The sequence below is a fragment of the Falco punctatus genome (assembly GCF_963210335.1).
Source record: "Falco punctatus genome assembly, chromosome: 14".
NCBI lineage: Eukaryota > Metazoa > Chordata > Aves > Falconiformes > Falconidae > Falco > Falco punctatus.
In genome coordinates, this window is record NC_137594.1 from 12,259,427 (window position 1) to 12,284,529 (window position 25,103).

At 43.0% G+C, this 25,103-nt stretch overlaps 1 protein-coding gene across 5 annotated transcripts in view; it reads left to right on the forward strand.

Moving 5' to 3' along the window:
- The first annotated feature begins 6,911 nt into the window (after nt 1–6,911).
- SLC7A10 (solute carrier family 7 member 10) overlaps nt 6,912–25,103 on the forward strand; it is a 42,742-nt gene continuing 24,550 nt past the window's right edge. Inside the window, exons 1-2 of one of the 5 annotated variants that reach the window (XM_080365010.1) lie at nt 7,383–7,488; nt 20,726–20,804. In XM_080365010.1, coding sequence (XP_080221136.1) covers nt 20,744–20,804 — 61 coding nt within the window. In that variant the 5' untranslated portion in view covers nt 7,383–7,488; nt 20,726–20,743. Of the gene's footprint in view, nt 7,489–12,571; nt 20,805–25,103 lie in introns of all 5 variants that reach the window. The other 4 variants (XM_080365008.1, XM_080365009.1, XM_080365011.1 and 1 more) reach the window with 4 other exon arrangements.

Below are 25,103 nucleotides of genomic sequence, written 5' to 3' on the forward strand. Positions count from 1 at the left end.
CAGGATGATCTCAGCTGACTGGTAAAGTCAGAACGCTGATATTCAGCTGAACAAGTGGTGCAAGAAGAAAGAAGGGATCTAGCACAGAGATGCAGAATAGGGAAGGATGGGGTAGGCAGCAATGCAGAGGGATTCTGAAAAGGATGTGAAACAGGTTATGGTGAACCTCAAGCTAAAAGCCTAGGTCAACAGCACAACAGTGTCACACACAAAAAAAAATCCCAAGCTGGGAGAAATGTCCCTTGTAAGAAATAGAGGTGCTATTCTAAACCAGTTAGCACTTGTAACGCATTAACTTCAATATTATGTCCAACATAAGTCACCATCTGCAGAAGTTGAATACAGTCCTGATGACAGCAATAAGAACAGGGTTTTGAAAGCCCGTCCTTTGAGGAGAAAAAATTTAATAAAACAGGGGTGTTCGTAATCTATAAGCAAGGAAAGTAAAATAAGTGTTCTAGCAAACTGATAAACCAAAGCATAGTATAGAAAAAATAAGAGACAGTTTCCCAGTGAGCACTGAAGAAGAAAAGATAGAATTATGTTAATCACAACAAAGGTTTAGAGTGGTGATTTAAGAAAAGCTTTTTAGTTGTTACAGTGGTGATAACACACCAATTGTTCCAGTGATTAACTGAAACTAGGTTCTTTTAATAACCCTGGCTCCAGAAACCTCACTCATCAACAACCTGCAGATAGCTCTTTACATAATCGACTTAACACTCATCTACTTATGAGCTGTCATGAAACATCTTTGAAGAGGTGATACAATTTGAACATACAATGGCCCACTTCTTATAAGGGGAAATTTACCTATCTGTAAAAACTCTGTTTCTATGTCCAACAGTTCATACCTGATGAATAATTTATCTAAAAGACAGCTAAAATTCTGGTGACCAGAACCTACAGATAAAAGCCTGCTGCTTAAAGGGAGCTGTAAGTGCAGTGAAGTATCTGGCCCTGACTTCTCTGTACATTGGCAAAATACCGTCCTTTATAGAGGCTGTGGAGGGAGTTACTGACACTAGGCAAGCTTCTGCTGTGTACAAGACCCACATTCCTTCTAGAGGAGCTCAAAACACAGTGATGCTGCCTGAAGCATCTCCTGACCTTCCTAAATCATGGGATTAAAGTTCCCAGATCTTGCAGAGGGCCATGAAAGAGTGGCATCAGTCAGCCCAAACAGTCAGCCTTACCTACTAAGGCTCTTCCCAATGCCTAATGAATGCAACACATTACAGAATTCAGAAGACAGACTTCATTGTCTGAAATAACTTAGGTCAGAAAGCTTCGCAGAAGACTGGTTCTCAGCCTGCTTTTCCAATAGTCTCATCCAGGTCCCCACTCAGCAAGCATGGAACATACTCTTAAAGTGCAGCCCACTCAGAAGCCAATGTTGTAAGCCTGAAGATCTACTAACTCCAGCTCTTGGTTACATTCCCGCCCCTTAATGACATGAAAGCGAGTCTTCCCAAAAACTTGAAGTAAGAGGAAGAGACAATCGAATGTTTTATTGTATTCCCACTGCTTTACTGCATGTCACAGAACGTTTTTGGTTAAAGATGGTTGCTGCATTTCTGTGTATAGCCTTGTGTTCCCAGCACCCACACTACCTCTTATGGATCAGTGAGGAACAACTCCACTTACCCCTTGGCACACCATGTTTAAATTGTTCTGGAGAGCAGTGCTTTGCTAAGGCAAGGCAGTGGAGGCCGTGAAGGATTTTCATACCTGTTGCTAGACTCTGGCTCACACATTCAGCTCTCACATTACCATTTGGCAAGGTACAAACATTAAAGAACATTGTTTATAAATTATATTTGTGTGAATAAGATTTTTAAATAATGAAGGAGGATGATAGAAACATAAATTAAGTTATTGGTGTAATATCTAATCAGAAATTACTTTTACCTGGTTCAGATGTTTAGCTAGTTTGCACAAGCTAATTACCTTCTTTGACCTATTCTAGAACTGCTCCACACTTGGAAGAATCTCTTCCCTGTTGCCATTATTGCAGAGAAGAGTAGCTAGCCAAAAAAAGCCACTCTGGACTATTTCCTCCTTTATTGGACTAAAGGAATAGATTCTGCCTTCCCTTTTCAAATGTATGTCCCCCATTCTCTTGTTTAGGTACTGGGGAGTCACATACTAATGCAGCTTCCTCTACTACAGCTTTCTGAAAACACAGAGGTGCAATATCATATTACCAGAAATGAAAAGAACACCATGGTTTTTCCACCTTAATCATATAGAGGCTGAACGTGATAGAGGTTGAACGTGCTAGAGCAAGGTGATGGAGAATGGGATGCTTTCAACAAGTAACTGATCCACCTGCACCTGGCTACATCTAGGGTTGCCTGTTGGGACGCATTCACATAAAGTAGAAAGGCATCATATGGTTCCCTCCCACTGATGTCACCTCCCAGTAAATGGGCCTTCTTCCTGCTTGTATTCTTGCTCTTAACCCTAATGCCCTGCAAGTTTCTGTCCTACTACAGAAAGATGACAAAGCATAGGGTAACAGTAGTCCCACAGTCCCAAGTCTGCTGGCTAAATCGGTCAAGCATGGACTTGGCGCAGGGCACATCCAGAAGGACATTTCAGACCAGAGTCTCCCATATTTTGTATAGATATAACAGGCTTTCCACAGACACTAATCAACATGGCAAAACCTTACTCTCAAGTTTATTAGCAGTTAAGAATTACTTTACAATCTTATTACTCCCAAATTTCCTTTTGCTAAACCAGTCAGCCTACTCTTTTATTTAAAGATACACTACAAAATAGTTTATCCTTCCAAGTAACTATTTCCCAGTTGTTGTTTGTGGTAACCCCATTACATTCAAAGTTGAATTATGCTTTAACAACTATAGTATGTTTTGGGTTCGTAGGGTTGGTTATTTTTTAAGATGATAGAAATTTTTTAGATGAATACAAAAATGGAGTAAGACTAGAAAAAACATCTACTTTCATAGAGAGTCTTTATATTTCTTTATCCTTGCTCTGTTCCTGTAGACTTCACACACATTAAAGACCATATTAATTTGAAAACTCAGTCACAGCATCCCTTCATAAATGGCATATTAAATTCCCTTTATTATTTCTTCCCAAATAGAAACTCCAAACTGCACTGCTTGTTTTTTGTGGGTTTTTTTTTTTTAGAGCATAAGTAGCCATGAATGAAATAACTGGCTCTAACAACTTCAGTAATTTCTGTACATTTCAGAACACGGAGAAAATGAGGACAAAAATAGCAACAGAAGAGAACCCATGCAAGCTTCATTGCATCCTCTCTGTGCAGTTGCTATGCAGCAATTGCCTTCCTACAAAGAACTTTGGCTTTTTTGCTTACTAACATTTCGTCATTCAAGTAGATACAGTATGTTCAGATCCAAAACAACCTAAAAGAAGTCTTTGCTCTGAAAGCTGTCTCAGATAACTACTAATTAGAATGTACATGCCCTCTGACTTGCTCATTTTGGAACTATATTAACAATAGGACAGAATATACAACTTAAATAAGCAACCACCACTACCACAGAAAGACAAAAGTCCTCTTTTCACCCTCATGCAAAAAACACAGTGAAGCAGGCAGGCACTCAGCCTAAAAAGAAAAAAGGGTGGGGGGGTGGAAAGCAGCATTTTTGGCAGTTAATGTGGGCAACCTTTGTCACTGCTGTCTTTTCCAACAGGTTTCTGGCCCACTGCTATTTTACACTCCTGTGTTTTGCTATGGATGTGAGCATATCAAAAGCTCATGTAAACAGCCACCTGCTTACTCCTTCAGCAACAGTAAAACACTTAAAACTTTGAAAGGCAAAGTCATTTATTATGTACACACTGTGAAATGAATCAATAAATCAATGTTCTTTATATGGATTTACGAGAAGAATTTACCCTCTTTCCAAGGACAAATGAAAAAAAAGAATTACTCTACCGGGGTCCACAAGTACAGTCCTAAACCAAGTTACCAGCACAGATTTCCTGGCTGTATCCCCTTGCCCATGACCATTATCCCTTACACCATGTACTCAGTCTCATGCGGCAGTGAGAGAATGCACTGCTGCTATACAGTCACCATCCTCCTCCATCACCAACACAGCTGCACCCAACCCTATTTTCCCACCCTGTTTATCACCCACACTACCTGGTAACTAGGCTAAACTGCTTACAAGCTTATTGCCTGCCTACAAAGTACATTCTGGCAGAGATACCACAGATAAGCACCTACCAAAATAATGCTATACATCTTAAGAAAAAGGCAATCACGTACCCGTATCTTCATCTCCCAGTGCAAGGGTACAGGTCCTTTCAAATGAACATTTGTAAAATGCCTAACTTGGGTGAGCAGCCAACAGTTGTGTCTCCCCTATCAGATGCGTTTATCGTGGCCCAGGGAAGCACAGCTGCCCAGGAAAGCACAGCTGCCCAGCTGCAAAGGCTGTCTATTCCTTCGGGGAACAGCCCCACACAAAGGCAAAGGCACAGATGCTGCCCCTCAAGGATGAAACTTACAAAACAGGATCAGGTGCTGAAACTCTAAGGTGTAATAGACAACATCCTGGCCTTGCTGAGACAAAATCAGATGTGCCAGTTCATTAACTTCTCTGCTGCAAAAGGTTTTGTTAGGACAAGGCTGAGATTTCACCCCGTTTTTCTCCTGTTCCAGCTCTGTTCTTTCAGCCTTGTTCAAAATGCACCTGACATGGAACTGGATAGAAAGACTGAATGCTCTTAAAGGTTCTTCTGCCACTCTTAGTTTTAATGGTTTGTTGGCTCCCTTTCCTAAGGAGAGTTTTCTGGTGCTTTTCTGTTGAGTTTTTCCTTTCTTATTACCAGCAAAATACTTGAAAACATATTGGTAAAGTCACCCAGTTGTGCCTCATGGCTTTCAGCAAGGAGGAACAATTAGAGAACAAAGTATTTATATCAGCAGGCAGTGCACAGATGTATGGATACTTTGCATTTGCCCTGGCAAAGCCTCCTAAACTGGCCAGAATGTTAAAAAAAAATAAACAAAATTCCTGCAGCTACTGCACAGTTGAGTTGAACCAGCTTATTAGAGTTACCTGAATTCTAGTATTCTTTTTCCTCATCCCACAGTCAGCATGCACTGTTCCTCACTAATCAGCATAAGAGGGCTGACTGGGATTTTTATCTTCCACACAATGCCACAAAGATTACACACATATTCCAGAGCAAACCAACATTCCTACCACAGCGAAAGAAACCAAGTGCAGCATTACCCTTCTAAGTGGTCATTCATTTAACAGAGTGTGTGGTTGTTCTGTAAGGCTTAATTGATCTTAAACTTCATTAGGTTCTTAGAACTCAGCAATACAGTTAGTAACACAGTTAGCAACACCATTTGTTCCCATATTTCTTGATTTTTTGTACTTTTTTGATGAAATTCAATCTATTTTTCAGCTTTTACAAAAGAAATAGGCTGTCACAGACAACTTTCACAGAGTAAATCATAATGCCCATGTAAGACTAGCATGCAGAGACTTTCAGAGCTACTAGAAATTACTTGAGTTGCTACCAGTGGAAAACATAGCTCTGAAGCAATCATTTAAACCATGTAGAAGAAACACCCAAAGCATCAGGTTACTTTTGAACATCTCAAACTTAATTTCTAGCCTTCACATTTCCCCGTCTTTAAAAGCAGAATAATAGTACAGTTTACATAGTTCAGAAAGTGACTCTTCTTGTAAAATGCTTTCTTATAAAAAGTACTTAGTAATTCAACAAAAGGACATTTTAGAAGTAGTGAGGCAGCTCATTTAGAAACAACAATTCCACAGAGTGATAGATCAGTTTAGGAAACAAGTCTCAGCCTCTGAAAATCAATAAGCCTTTCTATAACAGCAGCAATATAAAGCAGCTTTATAAAGTAAAATCACTTACAATTACCAGCTTTGTAAGAACAGTCCACTGATTTCTTCAAATGACGTTCCAGTTTTCAGGCCATACTTTTCACTCTAAAGCCAAACAATATGAGACTGACATCACCACAGAAACTTCTCACCTTCCCTCACTGAGGTGAAGAACCAGACCTTCCTTCTCCCATTGTTACCACCACACCACATCCAAGTACCATTACCGTGCTGGTTGCCCCACTGATGCACACCATCTCCTCTTCCTACACCTCCCAGATACCATGTAATCTTCCTATGAAAAGTTTCTGACCTATGCACTTTCAGAATAGGTCACCCACATGGGGGAACCTCTCTGCAGAACTGCTCTCAGGAAGGTGTTCATCTTGACTTGTGAACAAGGAATGAACCAGGGATTTCCATCAATAAACCCTTGGCTGTTACAGCTTGAGGGAAGAGCTCAGGTTCCCAAGCTATGACTTAACTTTCTGATTTCACCCGAGAGTAAAGGACACATCATCCCTTGCCACTCTTACAAAGGCAGTTTGTTCAGAGCAAAAGTTCTGTGAGTTACTATGACGTTATTTCCTTATATTTACCTTGTTATTCTTATGTTCTTGCTGCAATGCAGAATCCCAATATTTGTGCTCCATCCCCTGTGTGAGGAAAGGAAATATTTATTATTTCCTTAACCTTGACAACAGATGACTCCAGCTGCAGCAAGGCGCTGGGAGGGCTGGGGGGCAGGGGAGGGGGGCTGGGGGATGCCCTCAGCCGCAAGCACCTCAGCACCAACTGGTGCAGACTGGGGGGTTTCCACTCCTTTCAGAGAGGTTCGAAACAAAGGGGGAAGGAGGAGAAATTTACAAGAAAAGTTAAGGCAGAAACCAAGCAGTCAGTACTTGGGCATCACCTTGTTGATTTTAACTACACTTGGCTGGCTGCATATTGTGAATACCGATTACAAGCAATAAAATGTTTTTTTCCTATAAATTACTGCACTACCATAAGTTATAAAGCACAATAGGCGGGCCACCACTGAAAAGATTTACGGGGGGGGGGGGGGGCAGGAGTTAGGTTGGTTGGTCACCAAAGTCATCCCAGAGGAGCTGTGGGCACGCCGGGCTACCTGGGTGCAGGGGCGAACCCCACTGTCCCACAAGCCAAATAACCAAAGCGGTGGTTTGACCTTGGCACTTACCAAGCCAAACGCCGGCGTTACTGCGGCAGTTTCCCCCCGCACTTCGGGGGACACGTTTGCAGGTTTCTCAGAGGTGACTGTCGCAGCCCCCTCGGGCGCTGCCACCCTGCGAGGGACCCCGGAGCGGGGGCCGGGAGACCGTCCAGCCCGCTGCCCGCAGGTGCCTCGCCTCAGAGAGACGGCGACATCCCTCCGCGCCTTCCCGCCGCCGGCGCGCGCCCACCGCGCGGACGCGCGCCCCCCCTCCACGTCCCCGGCCGGGGGCGGCGCATGCGCGCGGTGGCGTGCGGCGGGGCAGAGCGGCGCGGGCAGCGATGGCCGGCGGGGAGCAGCGCGGCGCGCCCGGCGGCCCCGAGCGGGTGGCGCTGAAGAAGGAGATCGGGCTGGTCAGCGCCTGTGCCATCATCATCGGTAAGGGCCGCCGCCCGGTGCCCCCGCGGGACAGCGCGTCTCGCCGCTGCTCGCCCACGGGCAGCGCTGCCAGCCCGTCCCGCTCGGCTCAGCCCCGCGCTGAGGCGGGGGCTCGGGGCCCGCCGGCGCGGCGAGGAGCGGCGGTGTGGCGAGGCACGGCACCCGCGGGCAGGTGTACCGGGGCGCCAGCCCATCGTCCGGTACCGCTACCGGGAGATGTGGCACGGGACGACGCGTCCCGGCTGGCGGGGCGCGGGGGGCGGTGGTCGGGACGTGCCTGTGGGGCACGGTGCTGCTTGGGGGGGCAACAAAACACGGGTAAAGCCCCCCCGCGCAGCCGCTGGGCTGAACGCAGCATCGGGAGATTTGCTAAAGCGGTCCCCTGATGGCCTTTCGCGCTGTTCGGGCTCGTGCCCTTTTATTGCTAAGGCTAAAACAAAAGTTGATTCTTTTAGCTGAGATTGGCTTGCAGCTTGGCAGCTTGGGCTTGCAGAAAGCCACCGAACGGCCCGGGGCGGCGGGAGCTGGCAGCAGGGCACCGGCAGCCACGCAACAGGGCACCAACAGCAGGGCAGCAGGGCACCGGCAGCAAGGCAACACAGCAGCACGGCAGCACGGATGCTGGCAGCCGGGCACCGGCAGCGGGGCACCACAGCAGCGCGGGAACCGGTAGCAGGGCACCGGCAGCACACGCACCAGCAGCAGGGCACTGTCCCGCTTCCCGCACCTGCCGGGAGCTGGCAGAGCTGCTGCCGGTCGGTGCCTTTTCCAGCAGACCCTCTGGTTTGCGTTTCTGAGCTGCCAGCCAGCGGGGCTGAGCCTGCTTATCCCGTAACAGTCAAAACTGAGAAATGAGGGCAAGGCTGTGCTCAGCAGCTTCCCGCAGCGGGCTCTGGCCCAGTGCGGTGTTCGGTCTAGGGGAGCTGGGGCAAGTCCAGGGAGGGAGATGTGTCCTAGCCAAATACAAGCAGCCTGTACAAACTCAGTGAGTCTCAGAACCCCGGGGGGAGGCCCAGCCCCCACCTTCCCCACCGTGAGGTGCTGGAATGGCTCGCAGTGACAGCTGGGGCCAGGCCTGGAGCACGGGGAGGTGGCAGTGGGCACAGTGGGCACGGCAGGAGCAGCGGCAGCAGCATGCTGTGTGGTAGCAGAGTTGGCGGGGACAGCCCGTTGCGTCTGCATGAGTGATGTCCCCATGCTTGAGGAAGCAGACTTTACTGCATACTTCCTATAGGTTATCATACTATCCTACTACAATCTTACGCTGTTAGCCCTGTATTCCTTTATGCCCCATTTAAGTGGATAGGATCTTGCAAAAAAACCCCACAAAACCAAAAACACAAGAGAGAAATTTAAGTGCCATTGAACAGGATCTCTTGCATCGTGAGCAAGGCTGTTATACAAAAGGAAGATATTTCATTCCGTTCCCATACTGAAATACTAAATGTAAGGGGCAGCTATAACTGCAGTTGAATCCTTTTGGCGTATTTAAGGGGGAAAATCTGGTTCGTGGATCTCGGTGGAGCACAGATGACCTTGCATGAGAGCGGGGTACTTGTGAGTATTTGGCAACATACTGTGCTGTAAGGCACCTCCAGGGTTAGGTATCACCTGGGTTGCTGCTGGCCATAGGGAAAATTTATGGCATCTATGTCATTTGCTAGTGCTGGTATTAGATAATTGGGTAATTGTATCTCAAGACTGCTCGGCTCTGCTCTCCCAGATCCCTTCTCAGTCAACCTTTCATCAACCTGACTCATTTGCAACATGTTGCAAGCACAATACCTGTATAATAACGCTTACACAAAATCTTGTGAAACAGCCTCATCTACCAAAGACATTTGAGTAGGGAAAAATATTGATATTTATGATTAAGTCTAGTACTGTCAAGAGGTTTAAGTATTAGAGAAGGTTATCTGCATTGCCAAATAAAGCCTAAAATTTCTGCTGCAAATTCCCCTGTATTTTGATAAAAGAAGTTGGAAAAACAACCCTAGGATCCTATTTTGGGGTCTGATTTGTGTGTAGGTGTGTGAAATTACATTATATATCACAGAGTCCCCAGTGACAAAGAGATAGTAAGAGCATAGTATAGCTTTGTACATGTCACTACATAAAACTTGACAGCCTAGAATCGGAGGACACTGTAAATTACATTACACCAGATTGGCTTGCAAACCATTACTGGAGTTAAATAAGAGGAATCTGTTCTAGCAAAAAACCTAAACTGCTTGATCTGAATTCGTATTAGACAACCAGTTAGCTCACAAATTTTCTATATGATAAAATTTAACACTGGGAAGACTTTCCAAATTCTTGGATGTCGGGGAAAAATGGGTGCAGCCAGTGTCATAGCCTTTTGAACTGATGACAGACCAGGACTTTCATGTTAGCCATCATAACAGTTTTCCTATTTCTGAGTGGGGAAGGGAAACGCTTTTCTCTTCAAGGGTTTAGACATCAGACTCTGATGCATCCCATGGCAAAGTCATATTGCTTGAGAACACCAAGAAAAAAGAAAATGCCTTTGAAAAAAAACCTTTCTTGCGCTGCATGGAGCTAAAAAAAGATTATGCACTTTATTTTTCTTTAAATGTTTTTGTAGGTTATCTTTATTCAAATAGCGTATAAAAGTGCTGCAGGTACAGAAAATGCAAGAGGATATTTTTTGCATTATCAAATAGAAGTTTGATGCAGTGATACACCAAATGCTCTGTTTTAGCTGACCTGCTCTACAATAATCAGCTGCAGGATGGATATAGACAATTATAATCTTATAGTAATTAGTAACAGAAAGAGGATGTTTCCTACTCGACAGAGTATTTGGAAAATACTGTAAATATGAGCCTATAAATATGTGATTAATAAGTTCACGGTTGCCTTCTATACACTAATTCTGCTTGGTTAAAATAAAGCATTTTATGATTTGCAGCTGGGGGGGTGGAATCAGGTTGTTTTCTGAGTGCTCCTTAGCACAATGAAATGAGGTGAAAGAGAAGGCTTGGAGGTGGGGCACCATGATCCGGTATATTTGACAAGTATTCCAATAATGTCAGGGTCTCTCAGTATTTCATAGTCCCTGAAATTTCACAGTTGCATCTGAGGAAACAAAAATGACCTCTAGATGCAGATGTACGACTTCATCCAGCTTGAACTTTACAGGCTTCTGGCTGTTAGAGCTAAGGAGGTGCTCAGCCTGCCCGGTGAACGCAAGGCGCTCACTAGTTTGGGGCGCAGTGACTGGTACAGGAGGGGGAGGCAGCCCTCATCCCACCAGCCACCCTGCAGCTCCCGTAGCCTGTGCTAATTCCCTGTAAAGCAAGTGTTCCTTTCCCATCTTCTTTCCATGTTCTGAATTACAGGACTATTTTCTTACTAATTTTACAACCGAGATACTTGTCAACATAATAAATTGCTATGCCATCTTAATATGATCACAAAACTCATCCTTTCAAATTTTTATCCTCTCTTGGTAGAGGCTTGAAAGGCTTTGCCCTAAGAAATAGCAGTTCATCAAATAAAAAACAGCAGAAAAAATAGCAGAACAAAGTACATCAAATTAGCAATCTAATATACCTGTCCAATATCCACCCCATAGGACAGTTTCCTGATTTCTCCCGGCAACCTAGCTTTCACAACACATAAGCCTATCCCTCATTACTTCATTATTTAACTTTTTTAAATTTGCGTACAAACAAGCCTAGTCAGAGAAGAAAGCCGTTTCCAAAGGTTGTTTCATGAAGAGGCAGAAGACACCTCTTTGGAGTATCCTAATGTAAATACAAAAAAAAATTTGATGCTAAAAAGGGACTGCTACTTAATGACTGTGAAACTGAAGACAGTGTTCAGTAGCAGTAATAAATCTTCCTGGCAATTCATCTCTGCCACAGAATTTTGGGAAGTGCCAGAGACTTGCTGTAGGAGTACCCAAACCACTCTGTCTCAAATGTGGTTATGTACAGCAAAAACAAATCTCTCACGGGCTCCAGCTATCAATAATCTTCTAATGTACTCAATACACTGCAAATTAAGCTTGCCAATACTCAGATGAAGTGATACAGCTTAAAAAGTAGCAACATATGTGCTTTATTATCTAGTAGGTAATAACTTACAGATACAATATGATTGCTTTAAACCCGATTAAGAATTTATTTTGCAGACACCAAAATCTATGCTGTATTTAATTTGACAGTTATTTTATGCACTTTCTACATAGCTGGCTTTGTATCTCATTTGTAGAGCTACACATATAATTAAGATTATTGCACGTGTTTCTTTTCTATGAGCAAAGGCATATAAGCCATATAGAGAAACTCTTATTCAGTGCCTTCAATGAGAGTTGTACCTGTGTAGATGAAAAACTGAGTAAGAAGCTCCATGACTTGGCTCTGTGTAGTTTCTACCACATTCCAGTGTTCTTTAGAAAAGTACAAGAATTCGAAACAGCAGCCTGATTAACGTCTGGTGCCAGCCTGGTTCTTTTGATCTGAGGAACAAAATTCACTATTCTTACATTAGAAGTATACATTTACCTGTATACATAAAATGCATGTATGAGACATTTGGCAAGAGATGTTTAACTGTTTAATACAGCTCAAGTAGCTTTATATAAAAGAAACAGTTAAACACCTCTTAAAATATTTGTTTATGTGGCTTGTAAAACTGCATGAAAGTAGCCATAGAGTCTTACTCACATCGTGGTAAAATCTGTTGTATACACTGAATGATTTTATGTCAGGCTATGTAATACCCATTACAAGACCTACAAATTGAGCCACAATGAAATATGTCAGCTAGAAGTAAATACGACTTATCTTATTTAGCACAGGTGGTCAAATTATCTGCATCATCTGACTTGGCATTGCTTAAAAAATGCTTGGAGTGCTTATTCTACTCACAGACAAGCTGTGTCTGAGATCCCTTATAAATTGGTTCCCAGTTCAAGTCCAGTGATAATACCAAAACTCTGTTCAGCAGACCAACGAGCAGTATGTTCAGTTATTGCTATTTCTGAAAGTAGCTTTCTGGAATTTATCTTCTCCATATCGCCCAGAAAACAGCACATACTTGCTTTCTTCCATAGCTGATGTCAGTCAGACACCTTATGGATGGTCTCAGCGGAATGCGTAGAAGCTGAAAAGCCCCATTACATTGGAGACACTTCCTTATGTCAGGGTTTTCATGGTATGTAGTGCAAATTGCTGTCTACATCATGATAAACCATCAAGGGAATAACCAAATAAGTTTCCTTGGTTGTCATTATATCTGCCTGGCGTTGTACTTATTTACTAAAAATTGCATATGCATCTACAGGGAAATTCTCATTTCCATAAATATCATTTCCAGGGCAGCGCTCTGAGATAGCACTGAGTTCAGAAGTATAATCGCACTGGATGCGATTTTTCCTCCTTGCCATTAACAGAAAACTATTTACCAGCCTTCCTGCGTGTCCGTTTGCTCTCTCCTTGCTGTTATGCTTCTTGCCATTCTAACACGCCCTAAATCCCACAGACAGTCTTTAAAGACAGAAACCTCTTACAGGATTCGGCAAGCTGCTAGTATAACACTGGGGAAGGAAAACAGATGGAACTGAGAATAGTGTTCGTACTCATATTTTCCACAACATACAAGAACTTAAGTGGAAATAGCTAGGTAGAAATAGCTAGGTATTAATGCCAGCTGCTTGATGAATCCTGTCTGATTTCATATGACACTGTTGCTTAAGGAGACTGGTTATTGGTCATGGAATCACCTGGCACCGATCAGATCCATCTCTTTATCAAGTAATGTATCAAATCATGAGGAGATCATGTCTAGTCAGGCCCAATGGACTTCACTTGTGTAGTACCCAAGTTACGAGACTGCAGCAGAAAGATATATGAGGAAGATGGAAAGAAAACACCCGCATCTCTAGGTGATTTCTTCTGATTTCTGTGATCCTGGCCAGGGTCACAGAAAACAGTGGTGTTGCAGCAAGAATCTTCTCCCTCTCTGAATCTGTGTGAGAGCATTTCACTGTTATAGCTAGCTGAAGTTTCAGGACACACTTTTGTTCACTGACTTGTGAGAGTAATACAGATTACTTCAGCAGCTCGCTCGCTCTCTCAAAAAAAAAGTGTTTCTAAAAAGAGTCTTCCCTATCTCTGTTACCCTCCTTGTTAACTAATATTTTGAGCATTCAGTTCCATATGGCACTTGCTGTCATAACACACAAAAGTATTTACACATGCGTGATCGGGGTTTTTTCAGGGCAATAGTTCAGGATCTAGCTCTGGACTGTAGAGAAATGTAATTCAACATTTTGTCTTCTTATAAATGCAAATGATGGTTAAATAAAGGCAGCAGTCAACTTTTGTTCAAGATAAATGGCACATCTTCCTTACTAGTGGGAAACCACAAAGACACCTTTGAGGCACTTTTGAAGATTTTTTTTCCCCGTAGGGTCTAGAGGCTTAGGCTCAGATTCAAAACTACTGAAAGTTACATGTCCAGGTTCCGTATGTACATTAAAAACTGATAGGTGTCCATAATTTGGCATGATACCTAGTATGAAAAAGAGGCACATAACTGCTGAGGAAGATCAGACCCTACATTTTGAAGGGGAGAAACCTAGGGGTGCCCATTCAAAATGCATCGTGCAAGTTACATTTATGGTGTGATGTTTTAGGGGTGATGCCATGTTCTCATGTTCTTCAAGGCTGTTCCAACATACAATTGTCTATCAGAATTGTTTGGGGTAGCCTTTCATCTGAGTTTAGGCAGCTGAAAATAACACTTGCAAGTAAAAACCATGGCAAAGTTCAAATTAAGCTTGGTAAAAATCCAGGGAGTTCCTGCAGCTTCTCTGGGCTAGCAGCTTACCTCTGAGGCTGAATTTACAGAGGGCAGCAAAAAGGAACTCTAATTAGAAATTCCTGGCAGGGAAAAAAAAAAAAAAAAAAAAAAAGGGCCTTAATGTCATATTTTTCTTAATTGAGTCTTTCTGGACATAGAAAATGGTTTTGTTTGTCCACAGATGTGCCTTTCTGCTGCAGTCTGTATCCAGGCGAATTCAGCATGTGAAGTCCCTCATGTACAAGAACAAAAGCCAAAACAGCAGCAAAAAAAAACCAAAGTAAAAAATGTCAACATGAACAAATTGTTCCCATATGATCTTCAGAAACAGTAATAGGGCATAAAGAAGATCTTTGCAAAAAACCTCAATTTGTACTTTATAAAGTCAGTGATACTTAGCAAAACTATCAACATTTGTAACATAATTCTGTTTCCAGGTTATTAACTACCAGGTATTTGTTGACCAGTGGTTTTGGTTTGGGTGGGTTTTGCTAATTGGTGGGGTTTTTTTTCCTTCTTACCTTCTGAAAAAGTAGAAAATTCTGATTGGGATGCAATGACTGATCAGAAGGCTGAAGTGATGGGCTTTCTGCAATGCATGCCAGTAGTTTAGATACCCTGCAACAGAAACTCTTCTTCCTTGATAGATGAAAAAACAAAGGTAGCATCCTTTGGTAGTGTCTTACTCCTCATCTGGCAGTACAGTGCCTGCTTTCAGCAGTGCCATAAATCTCCACTCGCGTTCCCTTTTCCTGTGCCTTGCAGCTCATTTCCTTCTAGCATAATGTAGCCTTTTCTGTTGAGAAAGTCTGTTCTGCTTTGGCAGGCTCACAACAAGCAGAAATGGTTTGGTAGAGATTTAGCTTTTTTGTGTTGAGAGCTTTTTGTGTGCCAAACTTTTCCTTTCAAGACCCCGTTTTTTGTTGGGCTGTGGGGGGGAGTTTCTAATAGCTGCCACACTTTTTTTGTCATCTTGGTTGCAGCATGATGAAATGAGAAGGCATTTGTCAGTACCAAAGTGCCCCAAATATAAAATATCCTAACAGTATTGTTTTTTCTGCTGGTCCTGAAAAACCCAGAAGTCTCCCAACAAGTTCTTTAGCAGATGTTCCACAGCGAAGAGCAGGGAGCCAGCAATCCAGCACGGACCGAGCATCTCAGCATCCTAATTCCTTTTTAAATGCCTGTATCCTTCCCTGTATTGTGAGGAAGCATAGGAAATATGCAAGCCCTGTTCTCCTGGAGGGGAAAGCCATATATAATGGTAAATACATTTCTTCACGTGCCAGCCTCCACAAAATCTCCTTATGCAGTATTAGTTTATTCTCCTGATGTGTTCTTCTGGCACTGGCCTCTGCAAGTCAGGGCTAAAAAGCAAGATTTAGAGGAGTGGTTTTCTACAAATTGTTCCCATCTTCAGGAACTTGTAGATAGTTTTTCTGATTTCAGGGTAATGAATGGCCCAGTCTATTGGGGTTGAGCCAATTAAATTCTTGCTTCTGGACATGGTTCATCATCTCTTTCAGACAAGAGAGACAAATTCCACTGGATCTCAGAGAAAGAAAGGTGGAGGGGAATATATTGGTGATGTTTAAGCTTGAGGAATTTCTGTATCATTGAGTAATGGAATAACCCCCACAGCTGAATTGCTCCGATTCATTTACCACTTTCTTTAGCACAGTACCAAAACTTACAGAAAAATAAAATCTTTCTGTATCTGAAAATTAAGTTGAAATTTTTTATCGGTTCCTTGAATACTGTTGTAATCACACTTCGAACATGGGCTTCAGGGTCAATAGTGTAAAACATAGCATTAAAAATCAGTGCAACTTCAGAGAGGTTACTTCTAACGCCAAGAAACAGGTCAGTGATCTGGATGAGTAGCAGTTTTTCTGTGAATAAAACAATAGCTCTTTCATCAGCTACATGAAGCCACATAATCTAGATCTGGCCAAACATCTTAATTTAATATACGGCAGAAATTATGTTTGAACAATATAAAGACCTTATGTGGAGTCACAAAAGCCTGGAAAAATCAAATTAAGGAAGAATCTCATTCTACGGAATACACTGGGCCAGAGAACTACAATCCACAATATTATTTGATCTATGACAATGAATGTCACAAGGCTGCCCATCACAAAACCTCTACTTCACCTGTGACACTGGACAACTCATGTTAATTATGATATAATTACTGGACAACAATCACTGACAATCATCACTGGACAACAAGACTTGTTAATTATGTTACATTAACTCTGGGTCAGATAATCACACAGGGGCGAGCAGTCAGGCTAGAAAAAGTTGCTCTCTGAGTATAGAGTTGCATTCAGACAGTGGAGGACAGAAGTTGAGCTCTGATTACTGCAACGCCTTCTCTAGAACTTAAACAGTTTTGCGAAAAGGTCATTGCACTTGAATACATGTGCATGATGTAATAAGCTGTAGGTCTGACAAGAAAAAGCATCGTTAGTTGGCTAGTCTGTTCTAGTTCCTAAGTGTCTTCCATCTTTTTGCTGTTACTTTGTGCAACCACCATGAGACAAGGAGAAAAAAAACTATTAGTGTGTGTCACATACAATGGGTTTTTAACAGCCTCATATTGTGCTGTGAGATTGCTTCTGCTCAGGTCCCACGAGGAAGGCTGATGAATCCAGAGTGAGTGTGCCTTGCCTCCCTGCCAACCCATGCGTTGGAAAGGATCAATATGTGCTTCTCCGTAAACCTGAAGATAATGACTGCCAAGGAATATGAGGACTTCCAGCTTTAAGCTATGTGCTTTTATATCATAAAAATTCATCCCTTTGTACAAAACACCCAAGGGATCAGTTTTTCTTAGGGAGTTGCAAGGAATGGACCGAGAAGAATGAAAATGAGGGGTTGAGTTCCTTCCCTGGATTATTTCAAAATTCTTTAGCAGCTCTCCTGAGAGCTTGATAGAACAGGGTTTGCTTGCTTGTTTTTAGGGAAGTAATCTCAGACTATATTTCATTTCCATTTCCCCATGACTTTTTTTTTTTTCTCTGCCCAGATTTTGTCCTGTTTTGATAGCAGGCTTATTTCTTTGCTAATTTCAAGCCTTGTTTTATCATTCATTTAAAACAATGCAGACAGTTCTGATGTCCATGAAAGGGAGATGAAACCATATCAGAAATGGCAGTTTAGGACTCCATAAACACAAACATTTCACCATTTCTGAGGCTCTTAAATACGGTCTGAAAACCTGAAAAGACATACACTTTGGAAACACAAATAATCAGCTCTTTCTGTGTCTTTAAAATAGTAATAGCATTAGTTAGTACAAGAGAGCAGAAAGTATCCAAGCGTGTTAAGCTTCCAAACACTGTACTTAGACTCAAGTAAATTAAAAAATAGCTGAATCAATATTTTAAAGAATAAGGGGGGAAAGTATTTGATTCTGGGTGGTGTCCTCACATGCCTAGCCTTCGGCTTGGAAGGGATTTCTATTTGTATGATAGAATTAAAATATTTGTAATTAAAAAAAAAGCTGACGAACTGCTTTTCTGTACTACTGCTAGTAGATCTTGTTGCAATAAAGCCATTTCTTACGGTAAACTCTGCCAGAGACCAGTAGGACACAACGTCTACATGTTTCTTGGTCGTGGACACAGCCAGTTCCCTAGCAACGCATTAAGATTTAAGCAGGCTATTACAAAAGCTACCCAAATCCTGTACATTTTACAAGTGTGTGCAGAAGGAATAGCTCCCCTTCGTGCACTGAGGCTCCAATGGAAGATTAAAGACACTTTTCTTAACAGGTCCCTAGTCCCCCCACTCCCTGCTGAGGTCCAGGAGAGTAGAGGACTTCATTGCCTCATAGGATCAGGACCTAAATTAAATTAAATCAGCTAGGTACAAAGCACATTAATCCTTTATTACCCACATACCTGAGCGAGGCTGGCAGTCATACTGCAGTGAAGTTGGGTCAGAACGGACCATACTATGTTCAGGTTGCACCGCACAGCAGAGAGCAATGGTGACAAGTGTTAATTTGTTCCCATTAATTAAAGTTATAGGGCCAGTCTCGTGCACTCCTTTTACCACAAATCTAACAATGAAAACATTTGTTGACCAAACATGGTCAGGATACAGGAGCTGCTCCAGCAACCCAGCTGCCCTTTGCAGCAGGTAGGGATTGTCCTCTCACTTTTAGAGATGGGGAAAGTGGCACACAAGGGCCAAAAGGACCAAATTCACTTCCAGCCACCAACTCGCAGAACTTCCCTGAAGTCTCTGAATGAATACACCATCTATTGAAATCCCTACATTTCCCTTTGTGGCCTTCTGAAATGGTCTGAGGACTTCTTGGCTGAGATTTAGCTACTCAAAAGCACCAGAACTAAAAAAAACAAAACCAATTACAAAATTTCTGGAAAGCGGCAATTCTAGAGGACCTACTTCAAGCAGAGGTCTATCTCTTTAGGAAACTAGGAAGGAAGAGACACAAGACAAATCAAACATCTCCAATCTGTGCCAGAACTATAACAGCACATTTTAACCAGGGTCCTACACATTGTGATGGCAGGGTTGTTAAGGTCTCTATTAATCTGTATTTTGCAGGATTAGCTAATTTAATGCCATGTTTCTGCATACTCAAAACATTCTGTAAATAAGTTTTTCCATCCAGAGGGAAGGAGTGACTTTTTCTGACTAAGTTTTTCTACAGCTGGTCAACTGCTTAGACAGACCCGATATATCAAGACATCAGTGAGTAACATGAAGTATACTAATTCTGAAGATACTTAATTTCAAGACCTAGTTGTGGTATTTGGTAATACAGGACTCATATGCACAAAAGAAAACTACACCGTAATACTGCTAACTCTTGAGATCGTGTAACAACAGGTCTGGCATTTTCCTTAAATTCCCAGATCATAGATATTTAAGAGCTTCAAGAAAAGCTGCCATTTGTTTTGGAAATCAAGAATTTTCTAGTTCTTGTTGGTAAAATTATCAAAATGTATTATTAAAAAATAAATAAAATATTTCAAAGTCAAGATATAAGTCAGCACTGGTATTCTAACTGGAACACAACACAGAATTTTAAGCAGCATATACTAAGCTCATAGGTATTTGTAAATCTCATTTAAACTCAGGCTGAGCTAGTTACCAAAGCGCACTTAAAATTAAGTGCAAGCTTTAAATAAAATATTGTTATGTAATAGTTGTGCACAGCCCAGGAAGCATAAATACCTTTTTTTTTTTTTTTGCTTTAAAATTCCACTTGTTCATTGACCATAGTGAAACATAAGCCTATCTTTGTATTCTTTGCTAAAACAAGACAGAAAGCTATTTGGAGATGTAATGATACCATACTGATAGAGGTAAAATTAACTACACCAGAATTTGCTAACAGAGATTTACAACCGAAAGAATGTAAGCTTGAGAGCTGGAATGATTTCTGATCAAGGAGGTATGAAACCTGCAAGAACAACAAACTTTACTGAAGAGCTCGTATCTTGTTTACATCTGCATCCAAACTAAGGTTTGTGTAAGATCCCAGGCAATTCTTTATCAGTCTTTCTTCCAATCATGTAACCTGAGCTGTAACACAACAGTTAGTGTATTTGGTTAGCTTGTTACTGCTATTTTCATATTGCTTTGTTTTAAATATTTATTGCCTGGAATTTCAATTCAGGAAGGCACTGTGTTTAACGCCTTTACTGTTCAGAACAATATTGAAGACAGAGCTTTACCTTAAAAGTTTAACATACTTAAATTCCCATTATACCCCTTCAGGTTATAATGTCACAGGTTTGCAGAATCTACAGAAGCATGGTCCAAAAATCCACCAACTGACCTAAGTTTGAGCACATTTTTGCAGGACCCATCTTTGTGGGGTCAGAGCAGAAGGCATAAACCCCAATAATCTGAGAGAAGATTAGAGGCAAGAGCAGGAATTAATGCTCCTTAATTAAGAAATTAATTTCACCTTATTTACAGTCAAGCAGATCAGTTCAAGCTGTGTCTTTTCTCCAGACCTGCTCACTCCTGTAATGCTGCCCCATGAGTCTTTGTCCCCGTGTCCCTTTGCTGTTGCACAGCCCTGGGGCAAACATGGCACACACATGGGTTCTTGGTAGTCACAGCTGAGGGTTGAAAGGTCACCAACGCATCCAAACGAAGCTTTTAGTTTGCAAGGAGGAACATTTTTCCCAGCAAAAAACTGCAGAGTGATGCTGTGCGAGGGAAGCAGGGAGGTGCCGTGGTGGCTGCGGAACAGGGTGGGGGTCAGAGAGGTGACGCCAGCTTCCAGGCTGGGTTCTTCTGCTAAAGCCTAGACTCAGCTAACAAAAAAGATCTTTCTGTGCACCCGTAGTAGCGTACTGCATAACTTCTGGAATTGCATACTGCTATTTTATTTCATCTTTCTAATTAGGCAAGTGGTGATACTACCATGAGGACTGACAGCTTTCAGGAACGGACAGGAAGAGGCTTTCCCACTGGGCAAGTTGCTGGTAAATTTTCCAGACTCTTCAAGTAATGTTTGCTGTGCTCAGTCACAGGAAGCAAGAATAGAGCTAGGGGGAGAAAAAAAAAGAAAACAACAAAAAAAAAACACCACAGCATTTTCCACAAAACAAATTATGCTTCAAAGATGGTGCGAGGGTCCCTGCCATTGGCATGAGTACGGCTGAAGAGCCTGGGCTGGCAAAAAGCTGCGTCTGTCGTCCTGTCCTTGTCTGACCCACAGCACTCCCCAACACAGCTGAACTCCTTGGCTGTTGCTAAAGCTCAGTTGGTGAGCTTGACAGCAGCATTTTGTAATTGCTTTCCTTCTTGATAAATAATGAAAATCATTGTAGGTGCAGAGGGCACCATGAGAGCCATCCCAGAGGCACAGCTGTCACCTGTGGGATTTCTCAGCCAAGGGACAAACACTAAATCAGCTGCATGGGCTGGCATCTGCCTCTTAAACCACTACAGGGGGGACCTTGCTCTGCTATCAGTTGCTTTCCTTAAAATCAGGATTTGTCTGGCCGTAATCAGTCATGCAGTGTCTTAGAGAAGACCCTCACCTCCTCCTGCGTGCATGCAGAGCAGGGCATTAGGAACTGCCAATTTCTCCATCAGGGGATTTAATGACACATTTCTGCTGTTCAGAGGTAAAATTCCAAGTCAGGATATTACGGTCCAGAGAGCACAAAAAACAGATGTTGGACAGATAACAAGGGCTAATACAGCATAAAGTTGCACTATTTATAGAGAGCAATGTGCAGTGCTGCACTAACCAGGGCAGCCTAGGCATTTTAGGAGCATTAGAGGGGTCTCCTCCATGTCCCTCTGGCAGTAGCAAGGTAGGCTGGGATTTCAGTTTCTCTCTGAAAACTAGTGGAAAGGTTGAAGCCTTCTCTACCACCACAGGAGTGCTGTGCTTCGAGGGTCACAGCAGCCCCTTTATATGCCAAAGGGCCACAGCCAAGGGGGTGGTTGGAGTCCCTGTTCCACACAGCCTCCTGAACCGCTGCCACTGGTGATGCAGTGGGAACCACCAGAAAGGACTGCTTCACACCTCTCTGTTGGGACCCTTTCATCTTCACCTGACAGCACTGCCCTGCCGTAAACCCTGCTCGAGGTCCCTGATGTCAGGGAAGGCAGGAAAAGGAAGGTGCAATGTGAAGCTCAGCAAAGGTGGCTGGTAGCAATCCCTGCCCGAACACAGCCCTACTGCCGCACTGGCTGCTTTCAGTGTGGCATTGTGCTGGAGCTCGCTCAGTGTTACTCTTTTGAGAATATTCCAAGGAAAATGCCACCTAGGCCCTAGGAGAAGGCTTTTCCGAATATTTCTGCCTTATAGTTGCAGCGTATAGTGAAAGGCACGGAAGGCTGAGGTTTGCACTCCATGCTAATGAAATGCAGCCCACATATCCCAACACTGGCAAGAGAAGAGGAGAACAAGTCAGAAGTTAAGGAAGTAGAGAAATCAGACCAAGTACAAGAGTCAGAACAGAGGAGCAGGAAATAAAGCAGTGGACTGTGTGCCTGAAAAGAGCAGACAGAGCCTGCAGCCGGTGAAAGGATTAGCAGAATAAAAGGAGTTCTCAATTTAGAACAACAACAAAAATCCTATCATACAGGCTTTAACTTCTCCTTTGATATAAACACATTGCAGCAGCATTACGCAAATAAAACAGAATAAAACCACGCACCAGCAGACATCCGTCTTCTCCTTTATTATTTACATGTTCCTAAAAGGCCTGATCCCCAGCATCTCCTGGACATTTATTGACCTTAGTGCCAGTCTGGCCTCTGCAGACATCATCTAAATGTTTGGCCTCTAGCGTGGGGAGGCATTCCACAGGTGGGGACCAGCAATGACGGGTGGGGACAGCCATGTCTCCTTCCAGGTGCCCAGCTGGGCTCTGCAATTCCAAACACGCAGATTTGTCAATTAATCTGTCGTACCCAGTGTATGCCCACATGTGTGCTCAGGAGAGCGTGATGCTTGCAAGCCACAGAATGGGATCAGAGTTCACAGTGCTGGTTTTGGTTAAGGGAGCGTTTGCATTTGACTCTAAGCACTATGGTGATAATATCCCACAGCCTAGAGGTCTTTACCATACCAGTGTGCTCTTCCTACAAGTACAGTCAGCACCTGCTATCTTAACCTCCTTTGAATGCTATTCAACCAGCGGGTTATTTTGTGATGATCATGTTAGCAAACCAGAGGCTTAAAAGTTTTCTTGATGAAATTTCTCTTGGTGAGCCTTCTGCTCGAGAAGAAAAGCAATTGACATATTATTACTAATTTTACAAAAAAGAAGGTAAAAGAGCATCCCCTTTCAGAAAGGCAGGAATTTTAAACGGGCACATTCTCTGGTTTTAAGCTGTTGGGTGCCTTAGTGGAGGCTGGGCTCCCAATGGTCTGAGCATGTTCAGCCTTGTATTTGCCACAGCAGGCTTCAGCCGAACAGCAGGGTACTGCAGCCCCGTAAATGCACCGTGCAGGTTTTGCAGCGCTGCTTTCCGCTGCTGGTGGAAAGTGATTCCAAACCAACAGTTTACGCCTTAAGCCAGAGCTAAAAGTGCAGCTTACTACTTTTAAAGAGCTATTCAAATAGCTCCAGGTATATTAAAGGCCCGGGGAAGACTGAGGATAGCAGTTCTCACAAATTTGGTTTGATTGCTCTTCTCCAGATGGTGAATTTTTCATTAATTGCAGCCCAGATGCAATTAAATTCATTTAATTGCAGCCCAGCTGTCTAGCATCCCCGAAAGCAGCCGTCACTTACAAGTAGTATCGGTTTGCTAGTTCCGCTCATCGGTGCCCTTTGCAGGGTAATCGGTCTTACACTTTCTTAAAACACCGAAGACAAGAAAGCAGAGGTGCTTGTCTGTCAGGGAAAGCTACACGCCATCGTCTTGCCAACAGGCGGATGCCGGTGGCACCGGGGAAAGGGGCAAAGCCCCCAGGGGCAGGGGCAGAGCAGACTGCGCCCTGCAGCTCCCGCTCAGCCGCGGCCGAGGCGCGTTGGGTCCCCGGCGGGTCCCAGCGGGCGGCGCTGCTCGGCTCCGACTGGCCCGGCCACTGAGCCGGGGCCGAGCCGCGCCGTGCCGTGCCCTGCCGTGCCCCGCAGGGGGCGCCACCCCGCGGGCCCGGCAGGGGCTGCCCGCCCCCGGCTCCTGCCGGTCCGTAACGCCGTTGGGTTTGTTTTGCTCGAGTGAGGCAGTTGCGCCTGGCTTGGTAACTATTCCACCCGGGAAAAGGCAATACGATAAACGGCAAGCCTCCTTCTGGGGATGCTGCGGCTCATTGTAATGTGTAGGTACTACATTTTACTATATAAATATTGAAATATAAATATAAAAATATTAAAATGACTGGCAAATCTCCATAGCACCGCGTGCAATAGCAAAACCGAACCCTGGTACTAAAACTATCACACCCTCCGTGCTACCACAGCAGGTAGCATCGGTGAGGTTACACCTGAAATATTTCCTTTACTCAGTTTTCTGTTCTGCCCAAACCTTGTTAGAAAAACTTGGTTCTTCAAGTCCTCATGAACTACACCTGTGTTTTAGTGCTCAAAAGGCAAATATCTTCTTTATAAATCTATGACAAGTTACAGAAATTACTTTTGTCAGTATCTAAAGATTTTTAAAATCAGGCTACGTAAAAGCTGGGTGTAGCGTAATCAGATTATAAATTCTTAACCCAGCAAAATCCACTTGGAATGCTGGAACTGCAGTTTATAATGACTGGTCATGTTCTTACTTGCTAGGAATTTTAACATAAATATTTGAACTGAAGTCAGATTTTAAGAATTTTGTTAAACACCAATCCCCATAGACATTAAATTATCACTGTTACTTTTATAGCCATTTCTCAGTTTTACTTTTGCAAGCTTATTAGCCAAAGAGCCATAATTCATTTTCCACTGGTACAGTACTTTCATTTTTTACTCACATATGAAGTTAAATGGCTATTATTTTAATGCCAAGCTCTATAGATTCTTTTATTCCTCATCCTTTCTTCATTAAAAGTTTTCTGAATGCTATTTAAAAGCAAAGAAATTCAAGGCCATTGCATGAAATATCTAAAACACTGCCACACAGCCTAAATTCATGCTTGACTAGAACTTAAGAAAACTCACTTAGAGTGTTTGCTGGTTTTAATTCAGCAGAGTCCCTATAGTTTAGTAATTTTTTGGCCTGACTGCTTTGTCGATTCAGAACATCATTTTCCCTTTGTATTTGGGTGTGTGTGTGCACTTATAATCTGTTGTATTAAATGCTACACTTCTGTTAATAAGCTG